Source organism: Rattus rattus, chromosome 1 (genome assembly GCF_011064425.1).
Source record: "Rattus rattus isolate New Zealand chromosome 1, Rrattus_CSIRO_v1, whole genome shotgun sequence".
Taxonomy (NCBI): domain Eukaryota; kingdom Metazoa; phylum Chordata; class Mammalia; order Rodentia; family Muridae; genus Rattus; species Rattus rattus.
In genome coordinates, this window is record NC_046154.1 from 264,913,073 (window position 1) to 264,939,488 (window position 26,416).

Consider the following 26,416-nt stretch of genomic DNA (forward strand, 5'->3'; position numbering starts at 1 on the left):
TGTACTCTCTAATGAAACAACACCTGTTGCCTCCACATCTGGAGATGATGGCACACCAACAGAACCAGTTGCCACCTCGCCCAATGCAGCCCCCACTTCTGAAAAAGCAGACATCACAGCCAAGACTAGCACCAGCACCATTACCACAACCACCAGCACTACCACCATGGCAGTCTCTAATGGAACGTCAGCTGCTGTCTCCACATCTGGTCAACCTGGCTCTTCTACAGGACCAGCTGGTACCTCAGGCAGTGAAACCTCTACTTCTGGAAAAGCATACACCACCCGGACCACCACCACAACCACCACCACCACCACCACTATTTCATTCTCTAATGAAACAACAACTGTTGCCTCCATATCTGGAGAAACTGGCACACCAGCAGAACCAATTGGTATCTCAGGACGTGCAGCCTCCACTGCTGTAAAGGCAGACACCACCACTAGCGCCACCACCACCACCAACACCATGGCTGTCTCTAATGGAACGTTACCTGCAGCGTCCACATCTAGTCAACCTGCCTCTTCTACAGGCCCAGCTGGTACCTCAGGCAGTGCAACCTTCACTTCTGGAAAAGCAGATTCCACTACTACCACCACCACAACAACCAGCACAGCCAACCCCACCACCACCACAACCACCACCATCCCCACTTCCACAGCCATCTCCAATGCAGTTTCTAATGCAACCTCACCTTTTGTCTCTACATTCAGAGAATATGGTGAAGTACCAGAACCTGCTGTTACCTCAGCTAATGTACTTTCCACCACTGTGGAAGCAGACAACACTCCTTCCTTCACAACCTCCACTTCTCCTGCAGTTTCTAATTTAACATCAGCTGGTTTCTCCTCATCTGAAGAACCTGGTACATCAGTAGGCCCTGCAGATACCTCAGCTGGTTCAACATTCACTTCTGTAAAAGCAGACAATACCACTACCACCACAATGACCACCTCCCTTGCAGTCCCTATTCCCAAATCACATGATGCCTCCACATCTGGAGTACCTTTTTCACCATCAGGATCTTCTGCTACCTCAACCATTGCAGTTTCTATTTCTAGAATAGTTTACACTACCACTACTGCCACCACTGTGGCCGTGCTTAATGAAGCCTCAGCTCCTGCCTCTACACCTGCAAGCCTTGCCCCCTCCGCAGTCTCTGCTGAAAGCTCAACTCCTGCTCTTTCCACAGCTGACGCTAATGGCCTGAGCGCAGTCTCAAATATAATCTCAGCCTCTGTCTCTACCTCTGGATATCCTGGTACCACAGCCACAATATCAGGTAATTCCAAACATTCGCTCTCTGTGTTAAATGTGGTCTCTCAGGGGGTTGGGGATTTAGCTCAGTGGTAGAGCACTTGCCTAGCAAGCGCAAGGCCCTGGGTTCAGTCCCCAGCTCTGGAAAAAAAAAAAAATGTGGTCGGTCAGGAAAACATTGATGTTCTTGTCAATATGGAAAGGTTGGTCATTCTTTTTGTTTAAATGCGTTTCCCAGAATCCTGTTCACATTCAAAGCTTGTCACAAGCCAGTGCTCCTGTTTGCTAAGTTCAACAGCACTGCCCAGTTCAACACGGGGATCTGATGGAAGCAGCTCAGGAGTCAGCAGGGGTAGTTCGACCTGAAGATCAGCTTCTGGGGCCTCTAGCATCGGTACAACATTAGGTAGTGCAGAGCCTCTTCAGGAGTTGAGGATTAAGGCAGCACATGAATTTTTCCACAGGTTTGCGAGAACTGTGCCTAGAGCATCAATGTTTCATGGGATCTTCTTAGGATAACATGTCTGCAGCTGAGTAGATGTGTTAGTGGGACAGTTTGATAATTACCTGATCGGTTTGGGATTTACTTCTTGTAGCCTTCCAACTTAACTACACTTCTCTTCACATCACACTGGACAGGAAGCTCCAGATTCAGCACATGTCTGGACTTCTTCAAAATCTTCAGAGTTTGTCTAATTTGAGCAGAAATTCCAGTGATAGCATGAGGCCATTTCTTCGGTGTAAACCATGGACTGTTCTTTGTGGTTGTATCAAGTAGTCCATGACCTGATTTTATTCTTCTTTACTTACTTTATTTACTTTTATTAGAAATGTTTCTACCCCCTCTCTTCTTTCTTTGAACTTTCCTTCCATTTCTCCTCTGATTCCTCTCTTTGCCTCTCCCCACCCCTCGTTTTTTAATCATTGAGTATTGGCCTTGAGAATTTTCTCAAGAAATCTCCCAGCTCTTTCTCAGGTCTTAGCAAATTTCTTGAGTTAGCCTTCACAGCTTTCTTTTTCGGATTTTTTATTTTTTATTATTTTATTTATTTTTGGAATAAATTATGTCTACATCAAAATCACTGGGTAGAAACAAATAACATCTATAGTGCATCAAAATTAAGAAGCTGAGTCACTTCAGTTGGATAATTAAACTGACTGAATTATAGAGGGACAAAGTTACTTTAGTTGGATAATTAAACTGACTGAATTGTAGGGTGACCATTGTTAAGGTCCTGTTGGCGAACTGTAGAACAGAAATACCAGGATGACCCAGACAAGTCAGTCAGCTGTGCCTTCTGATTGCAGGCATACAGAGCACATCTTAACAACGCTGTTTGAAGCCCAGCTCCCAGAACTCTTTTTGATTGTCTGCGATGTCATAAGAAGCATTTGGCTTCCGTTTAAGAACAGCCATTTGCACACATAACAATCTTAAGCAATGTTTGGATGTCTTATTCAATGACAATGTCTTGACATTTCACTAGGATCATAGTTTTATCACGTGTATGTCTGAATTCACTTTCTGAAATTTTATTCAAAGTCTGTACAGAAAGAGACCTTTTTAAATTGGTGCCTTTCCACAGCTCATTTGAGAAGCACAAAATACAATGTAGAATTTGGGGTGAGATGACTTACGTCCAGTTCCAGGGTGCATCTGTTATCCCCCACTCTAGGAGCAAGTCACTATGCCTGATAAATAAGAGTACATCACATTATCTGCCTTAGAAGAATTTTTTAAATGGAATCAATTGACTTGTGACTAGCCTTTAAAAAAAATACTACATTTTTTATCAGAGGCAACAGGATATGCCTCGTGATGAAGGAGGCACCACATCCAGAGTATGCTAGTGGGTCATGGTTTGTAGAAGTTAGAAATGACTGCAGTGGATCTAATGTGGGTTTTAACAGACACATAAAATCTGTACTCTTAGAAAATAAAGTGCCCCGAAATAAAGACATTTTAAAACTTCACAATTGGTTCCTATTAGAACCATAGGTTATAAACTAGTAACTTCAGATATATTAATATTAGCAAGTTGATAGTGAGTGGTTGAGCATAAAAAGAAACAAGGCGTTGGGGACTCTAAGGATCTGGAAAGATAGAACATCAAAGAAAAAAGTACAAGTAAACTTATGTAAGATATTTTGTAGGCAAAGGACAGTCTGATGTCTTATCCTTTAATAAAAGAACAAGGAACACATGTATTTTTCAGTTTGAAAAGAACCAGGACCCCAACTGATGAGATGATCCCATCTGCAGTCAACTCTAGTGAGTAGACAATGTTTTCAGAGCCCGTGGCTATGCAGGAAAACAATCTTTCATCAGAAGCCCACTGGTTCCTCTGATACTTACCCATCCGCTGAAACTCAGAGACATACAGTGACATAGAGATGTCTAGCAATGTCAAGATTTTTAGTTTTCTATTTTCTTAAAATGTCTCCTCCAAGGGCACCACAGCGCTATGCTGTCCTGACTGTGCACATGTTCTCCCTACCCCATACTGGTCAGCTCTAGCAGTAAAGTCTAGGGAAGGGCCACTGAATCCATCATCATGGCCATCACAATTCCCAATTTTCCCTGACTTAGCTCTCAGACAAGGCACAAGCTAACACTCTTTGAATTTTGGTTCATTATGAGCTCATTTCAGACTCAAAATTTCATGTTTAAGTAAAATTAACCATACCAATTTCTCTCTCTCTTTTCCTCTCTCTCTCCCCCCCTCACACACACACACACACACACACACACAGTCACCAGGATACTAGTTAAGCATAAATTTTACCTAAATAAGGAACTTTTAAAAATGATATGTTCCATTCAACAACTGGAACGTTGGCTTGTTCATATTTATACAGGATTCATTTTTCCTTGGTGGCTTGTAATTTTCTCTGCTAGTTCTGGAACTGCATGCAGGCTGAGCACCATTCTTTTCCATCCATGTTCTGGCATATTTCATAACCTCATTTATCTTTAGAGCTGAAGGAAATTCTGTTTTACAATTTACCATAGATTTTTTTTTATCAACTCTTCTGTTGACAGACACATAGGTTAACGCCATCCCCTCACTATTGTAAATAAGCAATGTTACATGGACATACAGATGTCTCTTTAGTAGGATACATAGTCTTTTGGGTATGTGCCAAGGAGAACTCACTTCACATAAGAGCTACAGTTAGTTGGATTTAAAAAAGAATATACTTATTCTATTTTGAAGAGACTGTATTGTCGCATGGTGTAGCTTTTGCTGCCTTGCCTTAATGCTCTGGAAATGGGCTGCACTACCAGCTGCCACCCAGAGAGTATTGGATCCATCCAAGGATGAAAAACACAGACACACACCTTTGCTCAATTTCAGCCTACCTTAAGGCTCAGGAGCTGAGCAATAGTAATCTATGGTGCTAGCATGCCATTCCCAATACTCTTAGCTCAGCACTCAGAGTCTGCTCTCAACTTCAGTTGACCAACCACCTTCAGTCCCAGCTCAACACCCCAGCATCCTACCTGAAGAAGGAGAATGTGGTTGCTCTGCCCAGGATCTCACATGGCTGAATGGCTTCTCTCCCTTGGAAGCTTGTCAAACACTCCTATCCTCTCCTGCATCTGTTAGCTCCTGCTGGGACCCGGAAGTCCCACCTATCCTTCTGCCCAGCAACTAGCCCATAGCATCATTACTGATAAATAAAGAACCAATTGGGAATAGGACCTTAACATTAGCACCACCAGTGTATGGCAAGGCCGACCTGTATACCTTAATTAATGACTCAGGCCATAAGAAAAAGCCAATGTAATTCTAGGGCTATGCTCAATTTCAGAGAACTCAAAGACATGTATATTTTAGCTATTGGGAAAGCATAATTGAAAGCACCCTCTAAACATAGAATCTATTTTAGTAAAGGTCAAAAAAGAGTTAAAAGGAGCCTGGTGGATAAATACTCAGACAGGGTGAGATGCATACTACTCTACTGGAGGACTGCCCAGCCAAGTAGCTACGATTCATTAGATTTCTGATTCCAGTATAACAGAAGCTGTCAAGTGAGAGGCCCCAGCAGAATCATTTGTTAAAAACAGGTCTCACCAAATTCACCTTTGGAAAACAATACATGTAGATGTAGTGTTCGTTAATGAATCTATGGAGAAATTTCCTTATCTTGTATCTTGGATATTGTGTCTCTGTTTCAATATTTGATTTTCGTTGACTTATACCAGAAACACTTTTATCAAAAGCACAGAGTGGCAAGACCAGCTTGATCATGAATGCGTACCTGTGCTCAAAGAACTGCAGCACAAATGACCAAAGGCACTATGGGGGTTTTGTTTTAACAAAGATGAGACATTGGTAGATACTTAAGCTAGAATATACAGGTATATCTATCAGCCGCAAAGAGAGACAAATAGTCTAAAGATGGAGTAGTGTAGTGAAGATTCCATAGAATGGGAAGGAACCTTCCAGGAAACAGGATGGAGAGTTCTCACAGCAGAGGTGAGATGCCAGGAAGGACATCAAAAGAGGGACATATGGGAAGGTCCCATCGATGGCAGAGCACATATCTCTATCAGGTAGAACTCAGGACCAGAAGGAAACAGTTCCCTCTTGGAAGAACAATACTGGAGAATATCAGAGACCAGCAGGTGGAAACATCCGTGAAGTCGAACAAATGAGGGTTAGAGCATGCATAGAAAGATAACTGAGCAGCTGGGGAAAACCCCGAACTTCTCTAGAACAGGGGGAGCCATTTTAATATGTGGAGGAACACCTGTGCAGGCTGGGTATCAGAGGAAATACTGAAGCATATGAAGACAAGGTTGTATTAATGCAACATAGCGTCAGTAATCAGAAGTCACACAAAGGAAAGAGCCCACTTGTAAAAGATCCCTTCTCTATAAAAACATAAGAGGGAGCTCTTGGTCTAAGAAACAAGGGGCACAGCCGGAAGCTCATCTACCACTGCATAGATCTCCCGCTGCTACACCACCACAGAAACCCAATCCAGAATAAGCGTAAAACAAAAACAAAAACAGACCCAATGTCTGTGCATAATTTTATACAGTGATTCCTGTGCATGAATTAAAATTTTAGCGATAGCAAGCAAGTTCTCAAACATTACTGTCATGAAACGAGACAAAAATGAAATATTAGGAGGTATTTTAAATGAAAGATAAGGATACAAAGAGATGTAACATATGAGCTCGGAAACTCACAGAAAAATACATGGACAGCACAGATAGAAATAGCACTTTGTAAGAAGCAAGGGAACAAATCAGAGAGAAGGAAAATGTATCTGAGACATGAGGACCAAATGGCAAGTTGCCTAACGAGGAATAAAAACAGGCTAAGAATACAGATTTTGGGGGAGTGGTGGGACTGAGTGAGAAGATTCCTTCCACCCAAACATTACAGATAACTTTTAATTTAATTTTGTCTCACACTCACATAGGTGAGACAGCCCAGCACTGGCTGAGTACCCCAGGCTGGCCTCAAACTCAATATAGTTCTCTTCTCTGAGACTTCTGGTTACAAGTCTAAGCCGATAGGCCCGTCTTCTTAGATACTGCAAACAAAGAACACAATGGACTGTGGAAGGAAGCAGGTATCACGGAAACAGACAAACATGGTCAACACATACAATACGCAAATATGTATAAGAAAAAATGTCAGTGGACAAGACCTACTGTCTTTTTTTGTGTAAGTCAGAAGAAAACATTCTTCAAAAACAAAACTCTTAAATGTACACACAGAAAGAACTCACCTCGTAGCTGGGAAAAGTCTTGGTGTCAGTCATTTATTTCTGTGAGTTAGAAAATATTTCATTTGAAACCTGAAAAAAAATAAATTGTCTGGGGCCCAAGGAAGGGAGGGGGAGGGGAGGAGGGGAATAAGAGATGGAGGGAGAGATGGATGGAGAAAAAGCAGAGGGAGGGGAAAGGACTGGAATGGGCTTAGGGGAAGGAAGAAGGAAAACCAGGTTCACATTAGATCTGCCAACAGCAAAGCAGTATATACCATATACCAAATGGATGGAAATGCAAGCCAAGGGCTTATCCCCGCTTAAATATAGCTTGAACATCTGTTCTGTAGGAAGCAGCTAAAACCACAGAGTAACTTGAGGCAGCAGGTGTACTTTTAATTTCACTAGAAGGTGCATTTAAGCACTGAAGAGGCACAGACACTTTGAACCAAGGCTCTGAAACCAGAAGGGACGGGAGTAGAGGGGATAGGGAGAGAAGTGTAAGTGCTGAGTATTTGGGCCAATATTTAGAGATCCCTGTGACAACAATTAATAAAAAAGAGATTGATTGATTGATTGATTGACTGACTTGAAAGAGAACAAGGAGGGCGATATGGGAATGTTTGAAGGGATGGAGAAGTAATATAATTAATGTCAAAAGTAAAAGAAAAGTATGTTGATATATAACAGAAATAAATGAGACGAAAGTTAGATAACTGTTGCTAGGCAACAGGAAGTAAGTGGCCAAATGAATTATTAAGAGTTCGTGAACAAAATAAAAGAAAGAGTCTTCAGTTCCAAAAAAAGGTGCTTGGTAGTTTCTATTAACTAAGTAAAGGCATTCTGGAGATTAGGAATCTCAGTAATAAAATTCATACTAGTAATTTATCTATGAGAAATAGAAACAGCTGTTATCCTCAGAGAGGTCAAAGAGGTGTTTAATTAACATTGTCTCACAGACAAAGAGCACCTACCATAAGAGGTATGAGTGCATTTCTCCTTAAAATCATGCAGTCTCCTCAGTCATGATAAACCCAGCATCTCAGTGCAGAATCACGGGACGTGCTCCCGGGCTGCAGGCAGGAAGACAAAGGACAGGCAACATCAGCCTTCCATCCTACAGGTTTAGAGTTAATAATAAGCCGGGATAGGTAGGAATTCCAAGTGTGGAAATCCACATACCTCCAACGTGCAAATTCAAACTGGACTGCAGTGTCATCCCTCACTTCTTGGACTGGCAGAAATCCAGAAGTTTGACGACAGCATTGTTGACAGGTTAGGAAAGGAACAGGTGGCGTTTTGTGCCTGGCAGGTGGGTGCTCACCATGAGACACCCCACGGAGGCCTGCCAGACAAACGGAACAGAACTGCAGTCATTTACCCTTTGGCCCAGAAGCCACGCATTACTGCTCCACGATGCAGTACCAGGTGACCTGTACAGAGGCTGCTCATCCTCCTCCACTCGTCTCTCTTCCTCCTCTTTCCTCCGTCTCTCACACCCTTCCTCCCCTCCCCCTCCCTTCCTTGCTCCCCGGACGCTTTATTTTTTTCATGTTTCTTTAACAGAAGCATATCAACAAAGCTTGTCTTCAGCCAAAGAAGACAGGAAGGTGAAATCTGTTGCAAAGGAGGGAGGGAAAACTAATGTAAAGATTTGTTTCCAGATCCGATCATTGATTAGGCAGAAGTAAAGCCTGAACATAATCTATAGTCTTATTTAAAAAGGCGAGATGGGTGTGCGAATGTGAGGATGTTGTTCAAGGTTTGGCATTATATATAAGATATATGATATATAATGTATAATATACAACTTATACAATATATTTATTATATACTATCCTCATGTGTGCAAATGTGCTTATAGAAGCCGTGAGAGGGGACGGAGAACGGGAGCTCTTTGAATTCTCTTACTGTTCCTTTAAGTTGTTGTAATGACAACATACTCTTTTATCCTCGCCACCATTGTCCCACAAGCTGAAAAGGGACCCGAGTCCATTTGCATACAGCATAAACCCCAGGTTTTTCCTGTTTCAAACAGCCTTGGAGTTTCTACTAGGAGATGGGAAATTTGCATTTAAATAGTCTAAGCTAGTGACTCTTAGATATTTGTAGGATTAAGGCTAATTGTTGATGATGACAAATTATGATCACACACCACTCTGAAGCAGAAAATACAGTCCAAAATTGGATGAGGACCTGGCGGTTGGGTGAAGTTAGGAAGAGCTGTTGTACTTCACTTTAAACAAAAGGAACTGTGCTGTGTGTGGCAGAAGTGGCTGTGGAAACATCGTGAATATACCAGTTATCTTACCTCTGTCTTCTCTCTCTTCTCTTAGCAGGGACAACTGGAATCTCAGCCAAATCAAATGTAGCCACAGGAAGAACCACCAGTATGCCAGGTAACGAGTTTGCATTGGGATTCGGTAAAGGGTCAGAAAATCACAAGCAAAGGCATTGGGGTATTTGGAAAGGGGGTGGGGCACAGAAGGGAACACAAAAGAATATTTGATATCTGCCTTCATTTCTCAGAAATCTTAGAAGTCGATATAATCCCAGCTTTGTCGAGTGTTGTTCAGGTAGAACAGACAATTCTGTGGGCGTCTACTTAGTGACAAAACAACACAGGCGGGCCTTCTGGCATTGAGGCCACCAGCATATCAAGGTATCCCAACAATGGCCAATACAAAGAAAGACCTCAGCTATTTATAACAAATCTGAGAGTATTTTTAAAAGGACCCACTGAAAAAGAATGATTGACGTAAATTCAAAACTTAGAAAGTGAGTATTTTAGTTTCGCTGTGGGTTTTCCTTGTATAGCATTGGTAGTATAACAGCAGTTTCTAGGCAGAACCTTTTTGCTTTCCAACTGGATTGAACAGGTTCAGCAGAGCAGGCAACTGCTTCAGCTTTGGGCGAAGCATTATGTTTAAAATATATTAATATTTAAAAGACTAACCGGTGGAAATTGGAGATCCTAGATCAAAATTTGATACAGCAAGAATTTTGAAAATAATGAAATTAGAAATTAAGCAAACAACCAACCTAATTTTTAAAATATTACGTTTATTGAGAACTTTTTATTCTGATTTTTATTGGAGAAATAAAGGACCTTTCAATGACAAATATATAAACCATGCAGGAGGAATTATTATCTCTTACTAAGCAGTTCTTGCATGGTATAATGCTCTTGTTTTTTGCATTGAAGAAATAGATTAAAATATAAATGAATTGATTGGTCAATGGTTTTTAGGAGATAGAACCTTTTCTTTTAAAAACGTGACTTGTAGACCAGTGTTCACTTATCTTGATTTTTACTAGATATATTAAATAGAACTTAATTGACAAAATAAAAACACAGAACGGTTAGCACACAAAGAAAGCATTTGTGAGTCATCTAAACCCACACACAAAAGATAAAAAAATTACTGTGAAAAGCACATGAAGTGTCTAAAATGCACAAATACCTTGTACATATTAACTTGCCTGAATCCTGCTTCTATCCTAGGGGATTTTAACTGTACTGAGAACTATTCATAATCTATGTGTCAAATGAGAGTGCTTGCACCAAAACTGAAGAATCGTGGAAGGGTGTCTGCAGGGCTAGATTTGTAGATAGATATTGTGTAATTTGACTTTATCATGGAATGTCTTGTTTTCTTGCTCTATGGTGATTGAAGTTTTGTTTAGTATAGTAGTCTGGGCTGGCATCTGTGGCTTCTACAAGTCTACAGGGCATCTATCGAGGCCCTTCTGGCTTTTAAAGTATACATTGAGAATTCAGGTATAATTCTAATAGTTCTACCTTTTTTTGTGTTACTTGGTGTTTTGCCCTTACAATTTTTAATATTCTTTCTTTGTTCTATATATTTAGTGTTTTATTATGTAGCAAGAGAGCTCTTATTGTCCATGTATTTAGTGTTCTATGTTTCTTGTACCTTTATAGGTATCTCCTTCTTGAGGTTAGGAAATTTTTCTTAAGGCTAAGTAATTTTTCTTCTCTGATTATGTTGAAAATATTTTCTGGCTCTTTGAGCTGTGATTCTTCTCCTTCCTCTATTCCTATTATTCTTAGGTTTGGTCTTTTCGTACTGTGCCCAACATCCTGGATGTATTGTGTCAGAAGGCTTTTAGATTTACCGTTTTCTTTGACCAGTGTATCCGTTTCTTCTATCATATCTTCAATGTCTGACATTCCTCATTCATCTCTTCTATTCTGTTTCCTCCGTAGCTCCTGTTAAAATGCCTAAAGGTTTCATTTCCAGAATTCCCTTCATTTTTATTTTCTTTATTGAGTCTATTTTCATTTTCAGGTCCTGAACAGTTTTAAAGGCTTCCTTCGACTGTTTCCTTTGTGTTTTCTTTGATTTCTTCGAGGAATTCATTAATTTCCCCCTTTAAGGGCCTCTATCATCCTATAGTTGGTGGTAAAGTCTTTTTCTTGTGCTGCACCCATGCTGCAATATTCAGGTTGGGCTGTAGTAGGATAACTGGGCTTTGATGGAAATGTATTTCCTTTGTTGATTGTGTTCTAATGTCAGCATCCAGTCATATGGGTTTGGGTACTCAATTCTGGGTTTCTCCTTTGTTGGGTAGGCATTTTCTTCCTTAATTTCTGTTTCCTCCCTGGATTTTCAGAGAGTATGGCAGCTGTATATTGCCTGTTTTCTTGGCCTGCTCTGTTGCTGAATTTGCAGTAATTGACTGCTGCTGCTGCCGAAGGCCATGATGCTGGATGAGCTCACGGGTGACACCCACCCAGGTGGGGTGGTGCTCCCTCAAAACCATATCACCACCCATGGCTTTGTGATTGAGTTCAGGTCCCACATGGCCTTAGCACAACATTTTCATCAGGAGGGACCACTGTGAATGTGGTTGTCCAATGCATTTTTGACACGTTTTTAGACTTGCTGATTAGGAATGTAAATTATTTATTTAAAGACATCATCTCATTTGTTTATGGGAATGTTTACTATTTTCACATATTACTCATGAAAAACCTTGCCAAAGACATTGTCTAACCAGGTGTCAGTTTGGTTGTAGTAAGTCATGTGGTGGAACTGCTATTTCTACCTCATCCCAATGTCTCTGCTTTTTAGTGCGATACCTTTGTCTTTAAAGAATAAGGCACCGTGATCTTTAATGATCCTGTAGAAAAGCTTGTCACCCATTTCTAATGAAAACCGAAGACATGAGTAACAAAAAGGGGCATAAAATTTTAACATAGGAAACCAGTTCTATTTTTCTGCAACAGGCTTCAGAGAGTTTTAGTTGGCAAAAAATATAACGCTGCTGGATTATTAATTAACCATTTTGTAGCCCCTTTATATCATTCCGACTGAACTTGACATCAAGTTCACAAATGCCTATATAGCAATTTAGTTTTCTCAATGCTACTAAAGTCCCTTTTCAAGGTTATTGTGCATTAAATATCCAGAGTAGAGAGGGACCCAGAGGCATAGTACTAGAGAAAGTGTTCATTTCTGCACCAGAAGATGGCTCAGCCAGTGAAGGCACTTGCCACATAAACATGAAGATTGAGTTTGGTTCCCAGAACCCATGTAAAGCTGAAAGGTTAGAACTGACAAAATTTTCTGTCCTCTGAACTCCACATATGAGCCATGACACATGCCCCACCCCAACACACACGCACACACACACACACACACACACACACACACACACACACACACACACGCATACAAACACACATAACCATATATACACACACCACCACCAGCAGCAACAATGGCGTCAACAACAACATCAGAGGCTGGAGAGATAGCTTGGCGCTTTGATCATGTGTTGCTCTTGCAGTGGACCTGGACTCAATTTCCAGTACTCGCATGGCAGTTTACAACTGACTGTAACTCAAGTTGCAGGGTATCTAATATTTGCTTCTTGCTCCCCAGGCAACAAGTTTATACTTGAATGTGCATCTCTATATACATACATACATACATACATACATACATACATACATACCATATATGCATGCAATAAAATGCACACACACACACACACATACACACACACACACAAGATAAAAAACCTCTCAATGACAGTAGTGTAATTTCTTAGTTTGCAGAGTATTGCATAAAATCGAGGCTTTAGTGAATAGACTAAATGAAAAGATTTGAGTGATCAATCTGTAGACTTAAGGACTAGATGGCTCACTCTTTTCTGACAAGGATTTATGCTTCATTTATTCTACTTGGGTATTAGAAAAGATGAATATTTGGATGATACTCAAATAAGTTTATATATTCATTATTCAAACTATGGTAAGTCAAACAAACATGAGCTAGATGGCTTATTTCAAATGTAGGACACCATCACTGTAAAGTGACAAAATGCCTTCAAGGGACCAGTGGAGTATATTGATCTTAAATTGCGTTTACCATTTTCAAGACTTAATCTTTCATTACAGTCACAGAAGAACTACAGTTGTGCAGACATTTACGTGAGAGACAGGCAATGACTTGTTTTTAGCTTAGTGATTCATAACTTAGATTTCTTGAAGGAGTGTGTTATAATACACTTTCCAAACATATCTCATCCTGACTCTATCTTTTTTTATTAGGACAATTTGACAGAATCCCAGATGAACTAATTGAATATAAGTTGCATAAAATACATTTGTATAATGTATATCAATATATTGTTCTTGTCCTGTCCACTTGAAAGTTCAAAAAATGTTAGCTGGATCAGAGAGGGTAGCACAAGCTTGTAATCTCAGCAACTTGGGGGCTGACAGAAGAGGATCCCAAGGTCAAGATCTGGTTGTGTAGATTAATGGGGAAAAGTATCAAATATTAAGTAAAGAGAAAGTTGAGGTTAAGACTCACAGAGAATATCAGACATGAACACATACCTAGACTAAAATAACCTGAATCACGAGTCTCTCTCTCTCTCTCTCTCTCACTCTCACACACACACACACACACACACGTATGCACATCCATGCACAGGCACATACCCACAAGCACACATACACATGCACACGACTGGATTAAATCACATGAATCACAAGTTATAAACACACACAAAAGCATACACAAGCACACACACACACAAGCACACCCACACATATGCACACAACTGGAATAAAACAAACGCACACATGTACACTAGGGGAGGGGGAGCAGAGAGAGAATCATAAAGAATGTAATTGTCTTCCGATACTCATAATCTGGTATACAAATAAAATTTTAGGGATTGAGTTATATATTTATAAATATTTTATATATTTTTTTATTTTAGTGCCATCAAAACAGCCTGTAGTAACAGGTAAGAAAACATGAGATTATAAATGCATATTTGGAAAAAATGGTGGTGTCTTAACTATAACAGATAATATCTGTATCAGATTGAAGTCTTTGATCTTATGGACTGAGTGATGTTAGATTTTGGTATCTATGCTTCTGCCTTCCCTCTTCTTGTCCTTTCCCAAATAGTAATAACGATGCATTAATTCCCTTTCAGAACAGACTTCACACAGAACTGGCTATGTTCATGTGAATATGTGAACGAAAGTAACACAAGATATCTGTTTTACCATAAAAAGCAAAGTGATTGCTCTCAATGCACCACCACCACTACTAGGCTATACATGATGACTTTCATACAGCCACGTTGTTGAGATGGTGCACCAATAATTTTTAACCTTACCTGAGATACCCCAGACTCCTTACCTCCACTCTTTCTATTTCATTAGGAGCTACAGCTCTTTTGGAAAGTGCTAGAACTGAATTCATGACAGCTGGAGATGACCAACCCATGATGTGGGAATGAGCATGAATACTGGCTGAAATTCCTCTGACATATCTGGGCCATTCCAGTGACCTATCTAGAAGTAGTTTTCCTGCAAAATCCTGTAGTTACTCAGTGACTGTGCATCTTAGGGAAAAATAAATCCTCATTTTGACACTTAATATTTGTAAGAATAAACCAATAGCCTTTATTGAAATAGAATGGGTGGTCCAATTGTTCTGCAGAATTTTTCCTATATATAAAAATATTCATGAGATCTCTATTCTGAATTAGAAATAACATAAATAAGCTTTAGAAACATTCCTATACAAAGGTTTCTATGTCCCCAAAGCAATACAAATAATGAGTATGTTCTTGATATTTAAAATTCTCAGCATACCTACTAACTCATTGCATTTTACTTCTGGGCAGTAAGTAAATGTTTATGGGAGAAAGCTACTTGCCTCTCTCTTGTAGACTGTTAGGAATACCGTCTCAAGTTGAGAATCCGATCCCTTTGATTGCTTTGGAATGGAATAGTCAGTGGAGAATACACCCCATTGCAGGTGGGAGAGAAAGGGGACTAGGTAGGACTCTGTAGAGTTCTGAAGAGTAAGTCTTCCAGAAACCAACGAAAGCTACAGTGGTAATTCCTGTCCCATTTGGGTTTCAGGCACCACAGAACTTATCCCTGCCACAACTCTTGCCCCACACATTTCTAACACAGATGAGACAGCAATATGACATGAGTATTCTATGTGCCCTTCCACCAGTGGATGCTTCCTTTGATTTATTCAAAGAGGACTACAGGATGTTTTTTGTTGCCCTTAAATATTTACCAATAATCTATTTCATCGTTTGTTTTCTCAGTGGCCACAACTTCCCTCCAAGTCAACGAAACAGTAAAATATGAAGTAGCCACAGAACATGGGCTTATACTTTCCCTCCTAGTAACTCATTGAAATCTTCTGAAAATACACTATTTATTAAGCTTTAGTGATAAGAAAATGACGGAGAAAAAAATTGTATTGCGTCCTTTATCTTCCAAAGCTCACAAAGGCATCTGCTCCATCAGTGATTCTTAACTTGTGGTTTGTGATCCCTTTGATAAATGTCTCTCTCCAAAAATATTTGCACTCTAATTCATAACAGCAGAAAATTACAGTCATGAAATAGTGCTGAAATCATTTATTGGTTATGGATTACTAAAACACGAGAAACGGCACTAAAGGGTGCAGGAAGGTTGAGAGCCATTGTGCTAGATGATAATCAGTCTAAACTAATGACCACACACATTCAAAGCAAATGGCTGAGAACTGTCTCAGTTGACTTCACAGAGAATCATTGCATAGCACAGCTTCTAGCATGACAAGTCTCAGGAGTGACTTTGTGGAGCTGCAGTTCTTATCAACTGCTAGGCACATACATAGTTGAAGTCATGAGCAAAGATTGCGTTCCACTGCAATCTCTTTGGAAACTAAAGAACCAGTGGAATCTAATACACGGAATTATGGAAATACACCTCAGATGTAAGCATTGCATTTTCATAACAGTACAGTGCACACTTTTCTAGACCACTGTCTTTACTCCTTTGCTTTCTCTCTCAGAGGCTACAACTTCCTCAGGAGGCAATGCCACTACTCAGGGAGTTCTAATAGGTGAGCTGTTATTCTGTGATTTTTCTTTAAAAAAAAAATCAGGTCCCTCTTCAGATGGCAAACATGAGTGAGAAGGTTAGCTGAGGAAAGGGAGGCATTTTCCCTTTGGATCCAGCCTGCAGGCTTGCCTAAGAATTCCCTGACAACCATGGATTTGTAGAGACTAAGCCTTATAGGGTTGAGAGTGCCACCCTATTGGCTGGTGTCTATATATCAGGACCAAAAATATTACATAAAATTTACTTTTTCCTCTCAAAAAAGTACATACTAACCGTGAACTCTCCAGGTTTCTCGTGGCTTTCATTCCCTTCTGGTTACCAGCTGCCACAGTGAGTGCCATGTTGGGAGAGACATCCTTGAGTATTCTGCTCATGAGTGCAGCCCAAGGATGAAGACAGAACTACACAAAGAAGATGCCCAAATGATTTTAATGGGATGAAAAAATGTATCACTTTGCAGCCTTTTCCTTATTTAAACCATACCACAGTGGTTTCACCTGGAGAGGCTGCAGCTCTCAGAGTTTGAAGTTGGACAAGATGATTACACATTATTTGAGAATTTCAGAGTCAAGGAATTTCCACAGCTGAAATAAAAGCATTCTAATGGACTGTACACAAATAATTGAAATTCAGAAAGACATTCCATTTCTTCTTTGCACATCTGTCATAACAAGCACACATGCCTTATCAGGTGAGGGAGAATTCAGCTTTCACTCTATGACGAGGGAACGCCAGTGATTCATGGGAAGGAGCAAAACGTGAGATCGTTCATTCCTTCAGAGGCAGTGGTTTGACAAAAGACCCTCTGATGGGTCAGATCCACCTAGCTTCTTTAATACTGTTAATGCTCTATTGGTCCTCTCAGGAAGCAACAGTTATACGTATGACTTCCCATACAAATAGATATCTAAGCTCATAATATTGTTAGGTTGTCTACTCTGATAACACATCAACACAATTCTTCCCTGACCAAATTCTTGACCCTCACCATTCTTCACTTTTCTTCTCTAGAGGCTACAACTTCAACAAATAATAGTGGCTCTGATGGGAACACAACCACAGCAGGTGAGGCCTGGAAGCTCCCACAGCTAGGTGTGGGCTTTACAATTTGTCTAACATGCTTGCTAGGTAATAGATATGCCTTCCCGCAGAGTAGATTGTAGTACTTCAGCTATTTTCCTTTTTAGCTGAACCTATTCTGCAAAATTCCTCTTAGCAGCAACTGGTCTCACAGCCATCCAAAAGATGGGCTCTTTGTACAATTAGCATGAGAATTGTCTCAGACATCACACACACAGCTAAACTGTTAGAGAAAGAAGAAACAATTTGAAGTCTGGAAGGCGTCCTATCCTATCCAAAAGTTTTGGGATTTATTTGTTTATTTTGTTTGTATTTTTGAGACAAAATCTCACTGTGCCTAGAACTAATTATGTAAACCAGTCTGTACTAGAACTCCTGGCAAATTGCCTGTCTTGATCTCTGCCTCCAGAGCGTTGGTGTTACAGGCATGTGCCATCACACCTGGCTTATATGATTTTTTTTCCTAAGCAATATATTAAGATTTGGCTCATGTTCATGGCACAGTCAGAAATATTTTTTCTGTTTCTTATCCCACGATAGGTATCACGGCAGCATCAAGAGGCCAGGCACTTAGAATAGTGTCAGTTGCACTTGGGAGAAAGCCACCTTGTTCTCTATCCCGTCATAGATGGAATTTCAGGATGGTGGGCTTCAGACAGGAGCATTGCCATCTTGACCACTTCATTGATGTAGGTCATTGGGCAGATATAGGACTCTATGAGGAAGCTGTGAGGAGGACCTTGGGAAGATCCACCCTCAGGTTCTTCTCTAGGCAGGTCTGTGGGACAGAAACCTCAATCAGTGTGATGATTTGAGGTCCTTTGTTTATTTGGCCAGCACTGGGGTTGGACCCGGAAGTCACACAGGTGAGCTAATAAGCTGCCAGGACATTTTCAGTGGCTCCCTCTATGGGAGTGATTCCTGTTCCATTGCCCCCAAGCACAGGGGAACTGCTGTAGCTTTTCCAGTCACCTAGCTTGACTTCACCCCTCTTAGAAGCCACCACCACGCTGGGAGAAAGCGGGACCCCAAAGTGGAAGCAATCACAGGCATCAGGTGCACTATCTAGGAACTTCTTAAAACCTTTCAAAATTTCTAGTTTCTGATATTTGTCAAGCTATTAGGATGTAGGACAAAAGTATATCAGATGTCCAATATTTGGTATCAATAAGTGCCATTGAAACTCGTTAGCATTTCTTAGGTTTGTGCCTCAATGACCAATCAATAGAACACCATGGGAAGCCCTTCCTGAAAGTCATGTGGCTGATCTGGCCAAAAGCTTCTTTCCTAGGACTAAACTCCGCCAAAATGGCTATACTAGGAGATGTCTTCTGCAAATTTACCAAAGGAGCAATATGTCCTATGGAAACATCTAGATTGTTCTAAAACTACAAAGATACAGATATAAGTTTATTACTGGATAAAGAAAATGAAGGTTTTTATTTCTTTAGATGTCAGAGCCTGCCATCAGGGTGAAGATTCTGTTAGGTTTGCCTGGAAAACCTATTACAATATAGGCTCCTCAGGAAATGCCTCCGATTAATGTGGTATGATGCTTGTGAGTAAGCAGGGATAGTGCATATTTATTGAAAAAATCAAATAATTGGGATATGGGAAAATTATTTAATCCAGGAACAGAAAGACCAATGAAAGAATTATTCGAAGAATCGCCAAGTTGACCAAACAGATTCTGAATGGCACCTCTCAGAGCCGCCCAGAGCACAATCCTGAATGAAAGCTCTTGCTGTACACCTTGGTTGTGTCAGTGCAGAACACACTTTATGTTGACCTCACGCTTTCTCATCCCAGGGTCCACCAGTGCACCTGTGAGTGTGACTAAGGAATCTGGAAGTTCCAGCCAAGGTAAGCAAACCGTTCTGAGAGGAGGGTACACGGCTTTACCTAGGTGACAATGTCACACATTGCCTTTCCAATGTCCCATCTTTCATCTCTTTCTTTCAGAAGCCACAAGTTCCACAGGAGTCAGTGGAACCAATGCCACAGTAGGCAACACAGGTGGGAGTGAATGCCAGGTGTATGCTTTCTGCGTGATGAAAAATGACAATTATATTTTGTTTCTTCATAATAAGGAAAGTGATCTTTTAGTAGCTCTGAGGAAGATCAATGTCTCCATTTGTGACTTGGCTTGGAGTCAATTTAGGCAGATTTTAGGGGTCCTCACATAGGTGTTTCTCTGTAAACTAGAGTGGAAGGCACAGTCAGTTTTCTTCCATTTGTCATTTCAGAAATAACTACATCAGCTGGAGAAAATACAAGCTCAGAGAGTTCTGTTTCAGGTAAACAGAAGGCCAAGATGAATAAAAAAATTACCACAATATTAATAGATTCCTTGAGCAGAAATCAGATGATGGCTATTCTCTTTGGACAGTGGTTCTCAACTTGTAAGCCTTGACCTCTTTGGGGGTTCAATGACTCTTTCACAGGGATCACATATCAGATAACCCACATGTTAGATATTTACATTATGATTGGCAACAGTAGCAGAGTTACAGTTATAAAGTAGCAACGAAATAATTTGATGGTTGGGGGTCACCACAACATGCAGAACCGTCATAGAGTTCGTGGCATTAAGAAGTTGGAGAACCACTATTTTAGGATGATATTGGAGCTTTACTTTGATCATTAACCCTTCCCACTTTGTGTCAGACACCAGGGGGCTCTTGCATGAATATATTCTGCATCTGGTGGTTCCAACGGAGGGAAACCAATGACTTGACAAGAGGAGTTTAGTAATGGGATACCACAAATGCACAGCAAACTTCTACCAGTCATGGTTCTGAACTTCTTGGCTTTTCTTTGTCCACTGGGAGGCAATGACTTATTTGTAAAGTGGCCAAACTTCTGATGCTGAAATTCAGCTAGATGACTTTACCCTTTGCTTTACATTGTCTGATATGATGTATTTGGGAGAATTTTTGCCTAGCTCTATCTTGGAGCACAAATTGCCTGCATGATAACACACTACTCTGTGTGAGCTGCCCTTTATGTATTTAGAGTAAATGGTATAACAAGGATCATGAATAACACATCAGTAGAAGCAAGAAAAATGACTCAAGAAACCCATATACTTATTCTAAACACAATCCTAATTTTAGGTTTGAGGGAATCATAGATTAGACCCATCTTCCTGTGATTTCAGTCACCACAGGAGTGACTCCTGGTACAACTATAACCCCTGGGAGTTCCCGCACTCATGAGTCATAAATACAATTGGGGAAATTTGTCTCCAAACTTCAGAGGCTTCGACCTTTCCTAGGGAAAGTGTGTAAAGTCACAGGGCTGCACACGTTCCAAATGTTCATGTTCCAAGCTCTGTCCAATCTCTGTTCAGAGGCTACAACTTTTACAGATGTTGGAAAATACCCTGGAGTTAGAACAGCCACTAGTGAGTGACTCCTGTTTCAGCCTTTAGGGTGGATGGTGGCTCAACAGGGTCTGTAGTAGACTGCAGTTGGGAGCAGCTAGTCTCTGTAGTCAATGGCAGATGAGAGAAAAATGCACAGAAATAGGGTTTTCTGCTTCTTTTGACAAAATACACATGGTCTTTTCTTCTGTGGTGCTTTGACTTTCTTCAACAAAATCTCAAGGGGTTGGGGATTTAGCTCAGTGGTAGAGCGCTTGCCTAGCAAGCGCAAGGCCCTGGGTTCAGTCCCCAGCTCCAGAAAAAAAGAAAAAAAAAGAAAAAAACAAAAACAAAATCTCAAGTGAACCAAGCTTGGTCCTTTTCCTTCAGACTGTTACCTTCTCTCTTAGACACAATTTTAGGGAGCTAAGAAAGACGTGCTGCTCTTTATGTAGTGTTTTATCCGTCTTGCTGTCTAGGTGTTACCTCAGGTTCAGCTGCAGTTTCCAGAGACCTAGAGAATCCAGTTCCGGTGAACAGAGATGTTTAATTTAGCCACTGTCATGTTGTTGTGGGTTTTTTCTTGTGGATAAATTCTCAAGAAATTAAAATGACTTATATTAATCCCTCAGGAGTCCCCACAGAAGCATCAGTCAACCAAAGCACAGGAGGAAATACAGGTGAGCCTAGGACATGAACCCATAGCAAAAGAATGAGGATTTATAAGAAAACAGGGTTTTTCCCTTCTGGATAAGTAGGGTCCCTTATCAAAGATAAGCAATGGGAATTTGTCCAAATCCATTCTATTTTTTGGACAGGGTAAACGTTGCTATGGTTTCTCAGTCTGGAACTGGAGCACCAACAAATGAACCTTGGCTGTATTGCCCTTCAGAGCTCTCTGTGGCTTTATTCCTAAGTAGCTAAATTGAGATTTTCTGGGAAGGAAACAGGCCAGAATTGAGGCCTGGGAGAATGGGAAACTTCCTTTTATCATACAGTTTAGAAGTCCCTTGAGCACAAAGACTTTCACCTGACACTTCTTAAGACATAGCATGCAGCCGAGAGCTCTATGTTTTTAAATAGGGTCTCACTGGGTACCACATACTGGTCTCAGACTTTTAGTCCTATCTTAGTCCTTCAAGCTCTGGGATTCCTGGCTGTGCCACCATGCCTGACAGTCTGAGATTCCCAAAAAGAAAGTTATGGAGGGTGCTGATACTGGAATCAGTTATATTTCATTTTCTTTGCAGATTCCACCTCGGTACCACCTGGAGTCACAACCAACCCCAGCACATCCCAGCAAGGTAACACGGAGAGACCCAGTGGAGTCCAATGAACCCTGTGAAGTTGATCTCTTCCACATGGGGTCCTCCTTGCCCGTGAATCTGCCATAACTGAATTGAACTCACAGGGACGTGATCTGAACTCTTATTAGTGTGAGTAAAACATTGAATTGTCACCCTTTTTGCCCTAGCAACTGCTGCAAATGCAACAGAAAGTCAAGACACCGAGAATAAAACAGGTTAGTATGAGAAGACCTCCACTTACTTCATGGTCTACTGGCATTTCCTGTACTTAAGATGTGATGGGTTCTACAGCATACACAGAAAGCAAAAGCATCAGGAAGAGACAGTGATCGCCATGCTGCAACCTTTTCAGTGGGGCATAGGGCATTATAGGCATAGATATTATTCTTATTGTTCATTTGTCGATCATTCAAAAATATACAGGAATATTGTGATTCTGTGGTTGATAGTCATGAGTAAAGGTTCCAGAATGGGAAGGGTTGAGTTTGAGACTGGCTAGGTGGACAGCAAATTTCGACTAAACATGAAATCCTACCAAACATAAAAGAGAGAGTTCAGGAATCAGCTACATGTTGGCATTGCAAGTATGAGGGTCAAGGATGAAGATTAGGAAATACAGAAGAGTTTATGAAAGATTTGAGTTCCATTATTTAAAGGTGACTTCACCCTTACACCAAATGAGACCCCCCTCTGAGTTTTATCAGGAGAATGACATGGCCTGGAGAAAGTGGCTCTGGTATCAGTATTGAGATTAAAAGATTATTCTGGTTTTATATATAATGATATTATATATATTCTGTAAATAATAAGATATATAAGAATAAGATATATAGATATAGATATATATCTTAGATTGCCTTAACAAAGACAAGAGCCATTTGACCCTCCAAATTTTCACATATTTTACAATTTTATTACCAATTTTTGGTAATGGTTTTTGGGGTTGCCTTAAGTAAACATGTAGAAATTTTAAGTTTATTTTAAGTCCATCCATCCTAGGCCAGTTTATTTTTTCTTTTGGCACGGTAGGATAACAACACAAATTTGACCCTGAGCCATTTTGAATTAGAATTTGAAATTAAAATTTTGTAAATATGTCCAGCCCATATCCATGAAGTAGAGAAACTCAATGGGTTCCATGCACATCATCTGCTTAAAGTATCTGGGAGGGATGGGACAAAATGAATGCATTTCAAGAAGTAGAAGAGAGGATAAATGTTCTTAAGATCAAAACTATGTTACTAAAATTATATCCCCATGTCATGAAACCATCCCTTTTCTTTATTCATGGGCCTAACTCATCGGAAGTCTTTCCCAAGAAAAATTTCAATGGAACTTTATTTTTATTTTCTATGTTAAATGTTGAGTTCTACATGAAACACCTTACAACAGTAGGATGTCAAATGCCATAAACGGTACCGAGTAGGAAGACAGGTGGTCTATGTGAGCCTTGCTGTGTAGACAATTGTTTCAGCTTTATAGGTATCAATAGGGTAAATGCATTTACTCCAACACCGTGACACCATTCCAAACACTTCAGAGGCTAACAGGTTTTCTGTTTTCACAGTGTGTCCAAGCACGCTGCCACCAGCCCCAGGTGAGTGCACCCGACTCCAGAGTAGCACTGTATTGACTCTTCTTCTTGTACATTGACTTCTGTATTTGAAGTCACTCTGGCACATGACAGACCACAGAATGTTTCAGAATAAACTAAGGGCAGGAAACTTGATTTGACTTGTCAAACAATGCATAATAGTTATTTTTCTTGTCCACGAACATGCAGCCAAGCAATGCACGTCAGTTCTCCTGCTAGCTCTTTCCTAAAATTAACTGTCTTGATCAAAGGTAGTTAATGGTACTGCTCCTGTAATGGTGATCAGTTAACAAACTACAATACAACTTTTGGGATATTGTTCCAGGTGAAAATTGCAGGCGTGCCTGAGTTTAATAACTTCTGAGAACTTTATTGAATTTCCACTACTTTTAAGATAATATGATGTATTTGCAGTGACTAATCAATAAAGAAATAGTTTTCACTTTATTTAGTGGGAAAGGAAAATTTTTAAAAATACAGTTTTCAGATATGACAGACAATAACGTTCACAATAAGAAGTAAATACACATTCTATGGAGAATGTAAGTTGTAGAATGAAGTTTTATGGCGATAAGTAGACTATTAGAGGGCTGAGCTGAGTGAGAAGTAGCTTTATTATGGGAGACTTGAGACCCAGAAAAAAAAAGGTATGTATTTTAAAGGATGACTGGCATCTAAAATAGGAACAATTAGATAATTAGGCATTCGGAGAATTGCTGTAGCTGTAATGTAAAGAACTGATTGGACCAGAAAGGAATCTCTGTTGCTATACAGAGGATGTCGAGGTGGATTAGCCAAGAATAATGAAATATTTGAAGTGAGGGCAAGAGAGAGGGATGTATAGGTACTTTGGATGACAGACCATAGTTAATGAGCAGAGCTCCTAAGAGCAATTTAATCTAGAAGAGGAGTCTGTGCCCGAGGCAAGAAGACACAGTCTGTTTGATCCGTTTGTAATGGAGGTTCTTGCAGATCTGTAGTTGTAGGGCTAGAGCAGTGTCCTTGCTCATGAGTGTCTGTCAATGGTCTCAGATGCCTTAGAAGTCTGAGAGCCTTCCTCAGTGTTGCACGTCAACAACTTTTTGATGCGAAAAAGTCCCATCCAAAGACTAGAGACAAAAAAAGAGGAGTAAGGAGAGCTTTTCTTATGGATAGAGTTTTCTGAGCATTAAATTTAAAGAAAAATTAAAATTTTTTTGCATGTGAAAGTTATGTCACCTATGCCACAGAATTCAAATGATTGATATAAGGAATGTGGATCTTTGGATTTGCCAATGATAATATATTAGTACTTATTGGATTATAGAGACAGGAAGCAGTTTATATAATATTCTAGTTAGTGAACACACACACACACACACACACACACACACACACACACACAAAGCATTTTGCTGGAAGCAGGTAGGTGTGATTTATCCAACCTTGAACACAATATCTCTATAAATACACCTTTGAAATCCAGATGCCAATCACAATTATCTATAAATAGCAAGTGGTCGTAATTTGCGAACATTAACTGGCATTTATCACTTTATGTTAACAGCGTGTTATGGTCCACTGGGAGAAGAGAAATCCGTAAGCACACAATTCTGTTCTGTCTTAATCTAAATTTCCTTTCTGCATCTTTGTGGAGGAAATTCTAAACATGGTTTCTATCTGCAGCCTGGAGACGAATGGATATCAAATTGTCATCAGTGTGCCTGTACGGAAGCACAGGCCGTAGATTGCAAGCCTAAAGAGTGTCCTTCTCCACCCACATGCAAAGCTGGAGAGAAATTAGTCAAGTTCAAATCCAATGACTCCTGCTGTGAGATTGGCCACTGTGGTATGTGTCTGTCACACAACCAAATCCATACATTGCTTGACCATTTAGACATTCAAGGGCTATTTTGAGCTAATATTGTCACGCGTGACATTAAAGAGATATTTTTGAGCTAATATGTCACACATGACATTAAAGACAACAGAGTTTGTACTTCTTTTTTATTTATTTATTTTTATTTCCCCACCCCTGAATTGGTACTGCTTAAAACTTATAATTGTAATAAAGAAAAACCCAAATCAAGAGATACTAACAGCAGCAATAGGATCAAAGTCAACGGTGCTATTTTAAGAAAAGCATAATTGGTTCATAAGTATGAGCTCATCTACAATTACTTCTTCATAAATAATAAAGGAGCACATTATATTTGTTTTTCAGAACCAAGAACATGTTTATTTAACAATACTGATTATTCGGTAAGGCTTTTTCCTCTCTCTTTTATTTATGTAATCATAAGAATAGATGCAGGGCTAAGCCACACCAGGGGGTTTTCAGCGTCTAATGTTTAAAACAAATGTTTTTCAACAACATTTTGCTAAAGTCGAAGGATAAGTTTCTCTTTGTCCACACGATTGACACAAAATGCTTCACATAAAAAGCAACTCGAGGTGCTCCTTCCGAAGGAGGTGGGGCTCTAGATCATTAAAGCAGCCAGCAGTCGATCTCTGAACGGAATTTCCCCAGGGTCCTGCCAGATGGAGAAGACATACTGCACAGCATTCGAATCGATGAACAGAGTTCAAGTGTAATTACAACTCGAAAGATCAGATGGCCAAACGGCCGGAAATCAAACAAGAAATCTCAAGGGCTCCGCCCACTAAGAGGCTTAGCCTCTATTGGGCTGGGTCTGCA

General features: G+C 40.2%; 1 protein-coding gene across 1 annotated transcript in view; it reads left to right on the top strand.

Annotated features, from left to right (window-relative positions):
* Nucleotides 1-26,416, top strand: part of LOC116890351 (mucin-19-like) — a 32,669-nt gene that overhangs the window by 1,545 nt on the left and 4,708 nt on the right. Inside the window, exons 3-10 of the mRNA XM_032891006.1 lie at nt 45-1,283; nt 8,230-8,409; nt 9,325-9,387; nt 22,089-22,142; nt 23,713-23,742; nt 25,286-25,317; nt 25,405-25,567; nt 25,943-25,980. Coding sequence (XP_032746897.1) covers nt 45-1,283; nt 8,230-8,409; nt 9,325-9,387; nt 22,089-22,142; nt 23,713-23,742; nt 25,286-25,317; nt 25,405-25,567; nt 25,943-25,980 — 1,799 coding nt within the window. The remainder of the gene's footprint in view (nt 1-44; nt 1,284-8,229; nt 8,410-9,324; nt 9,388-22,088; nt 22,143-23,712; nt 23,743-25,285; nt 25,318-25,404; nt 25,568-25,942; nt 25,981-26,416) is intronic.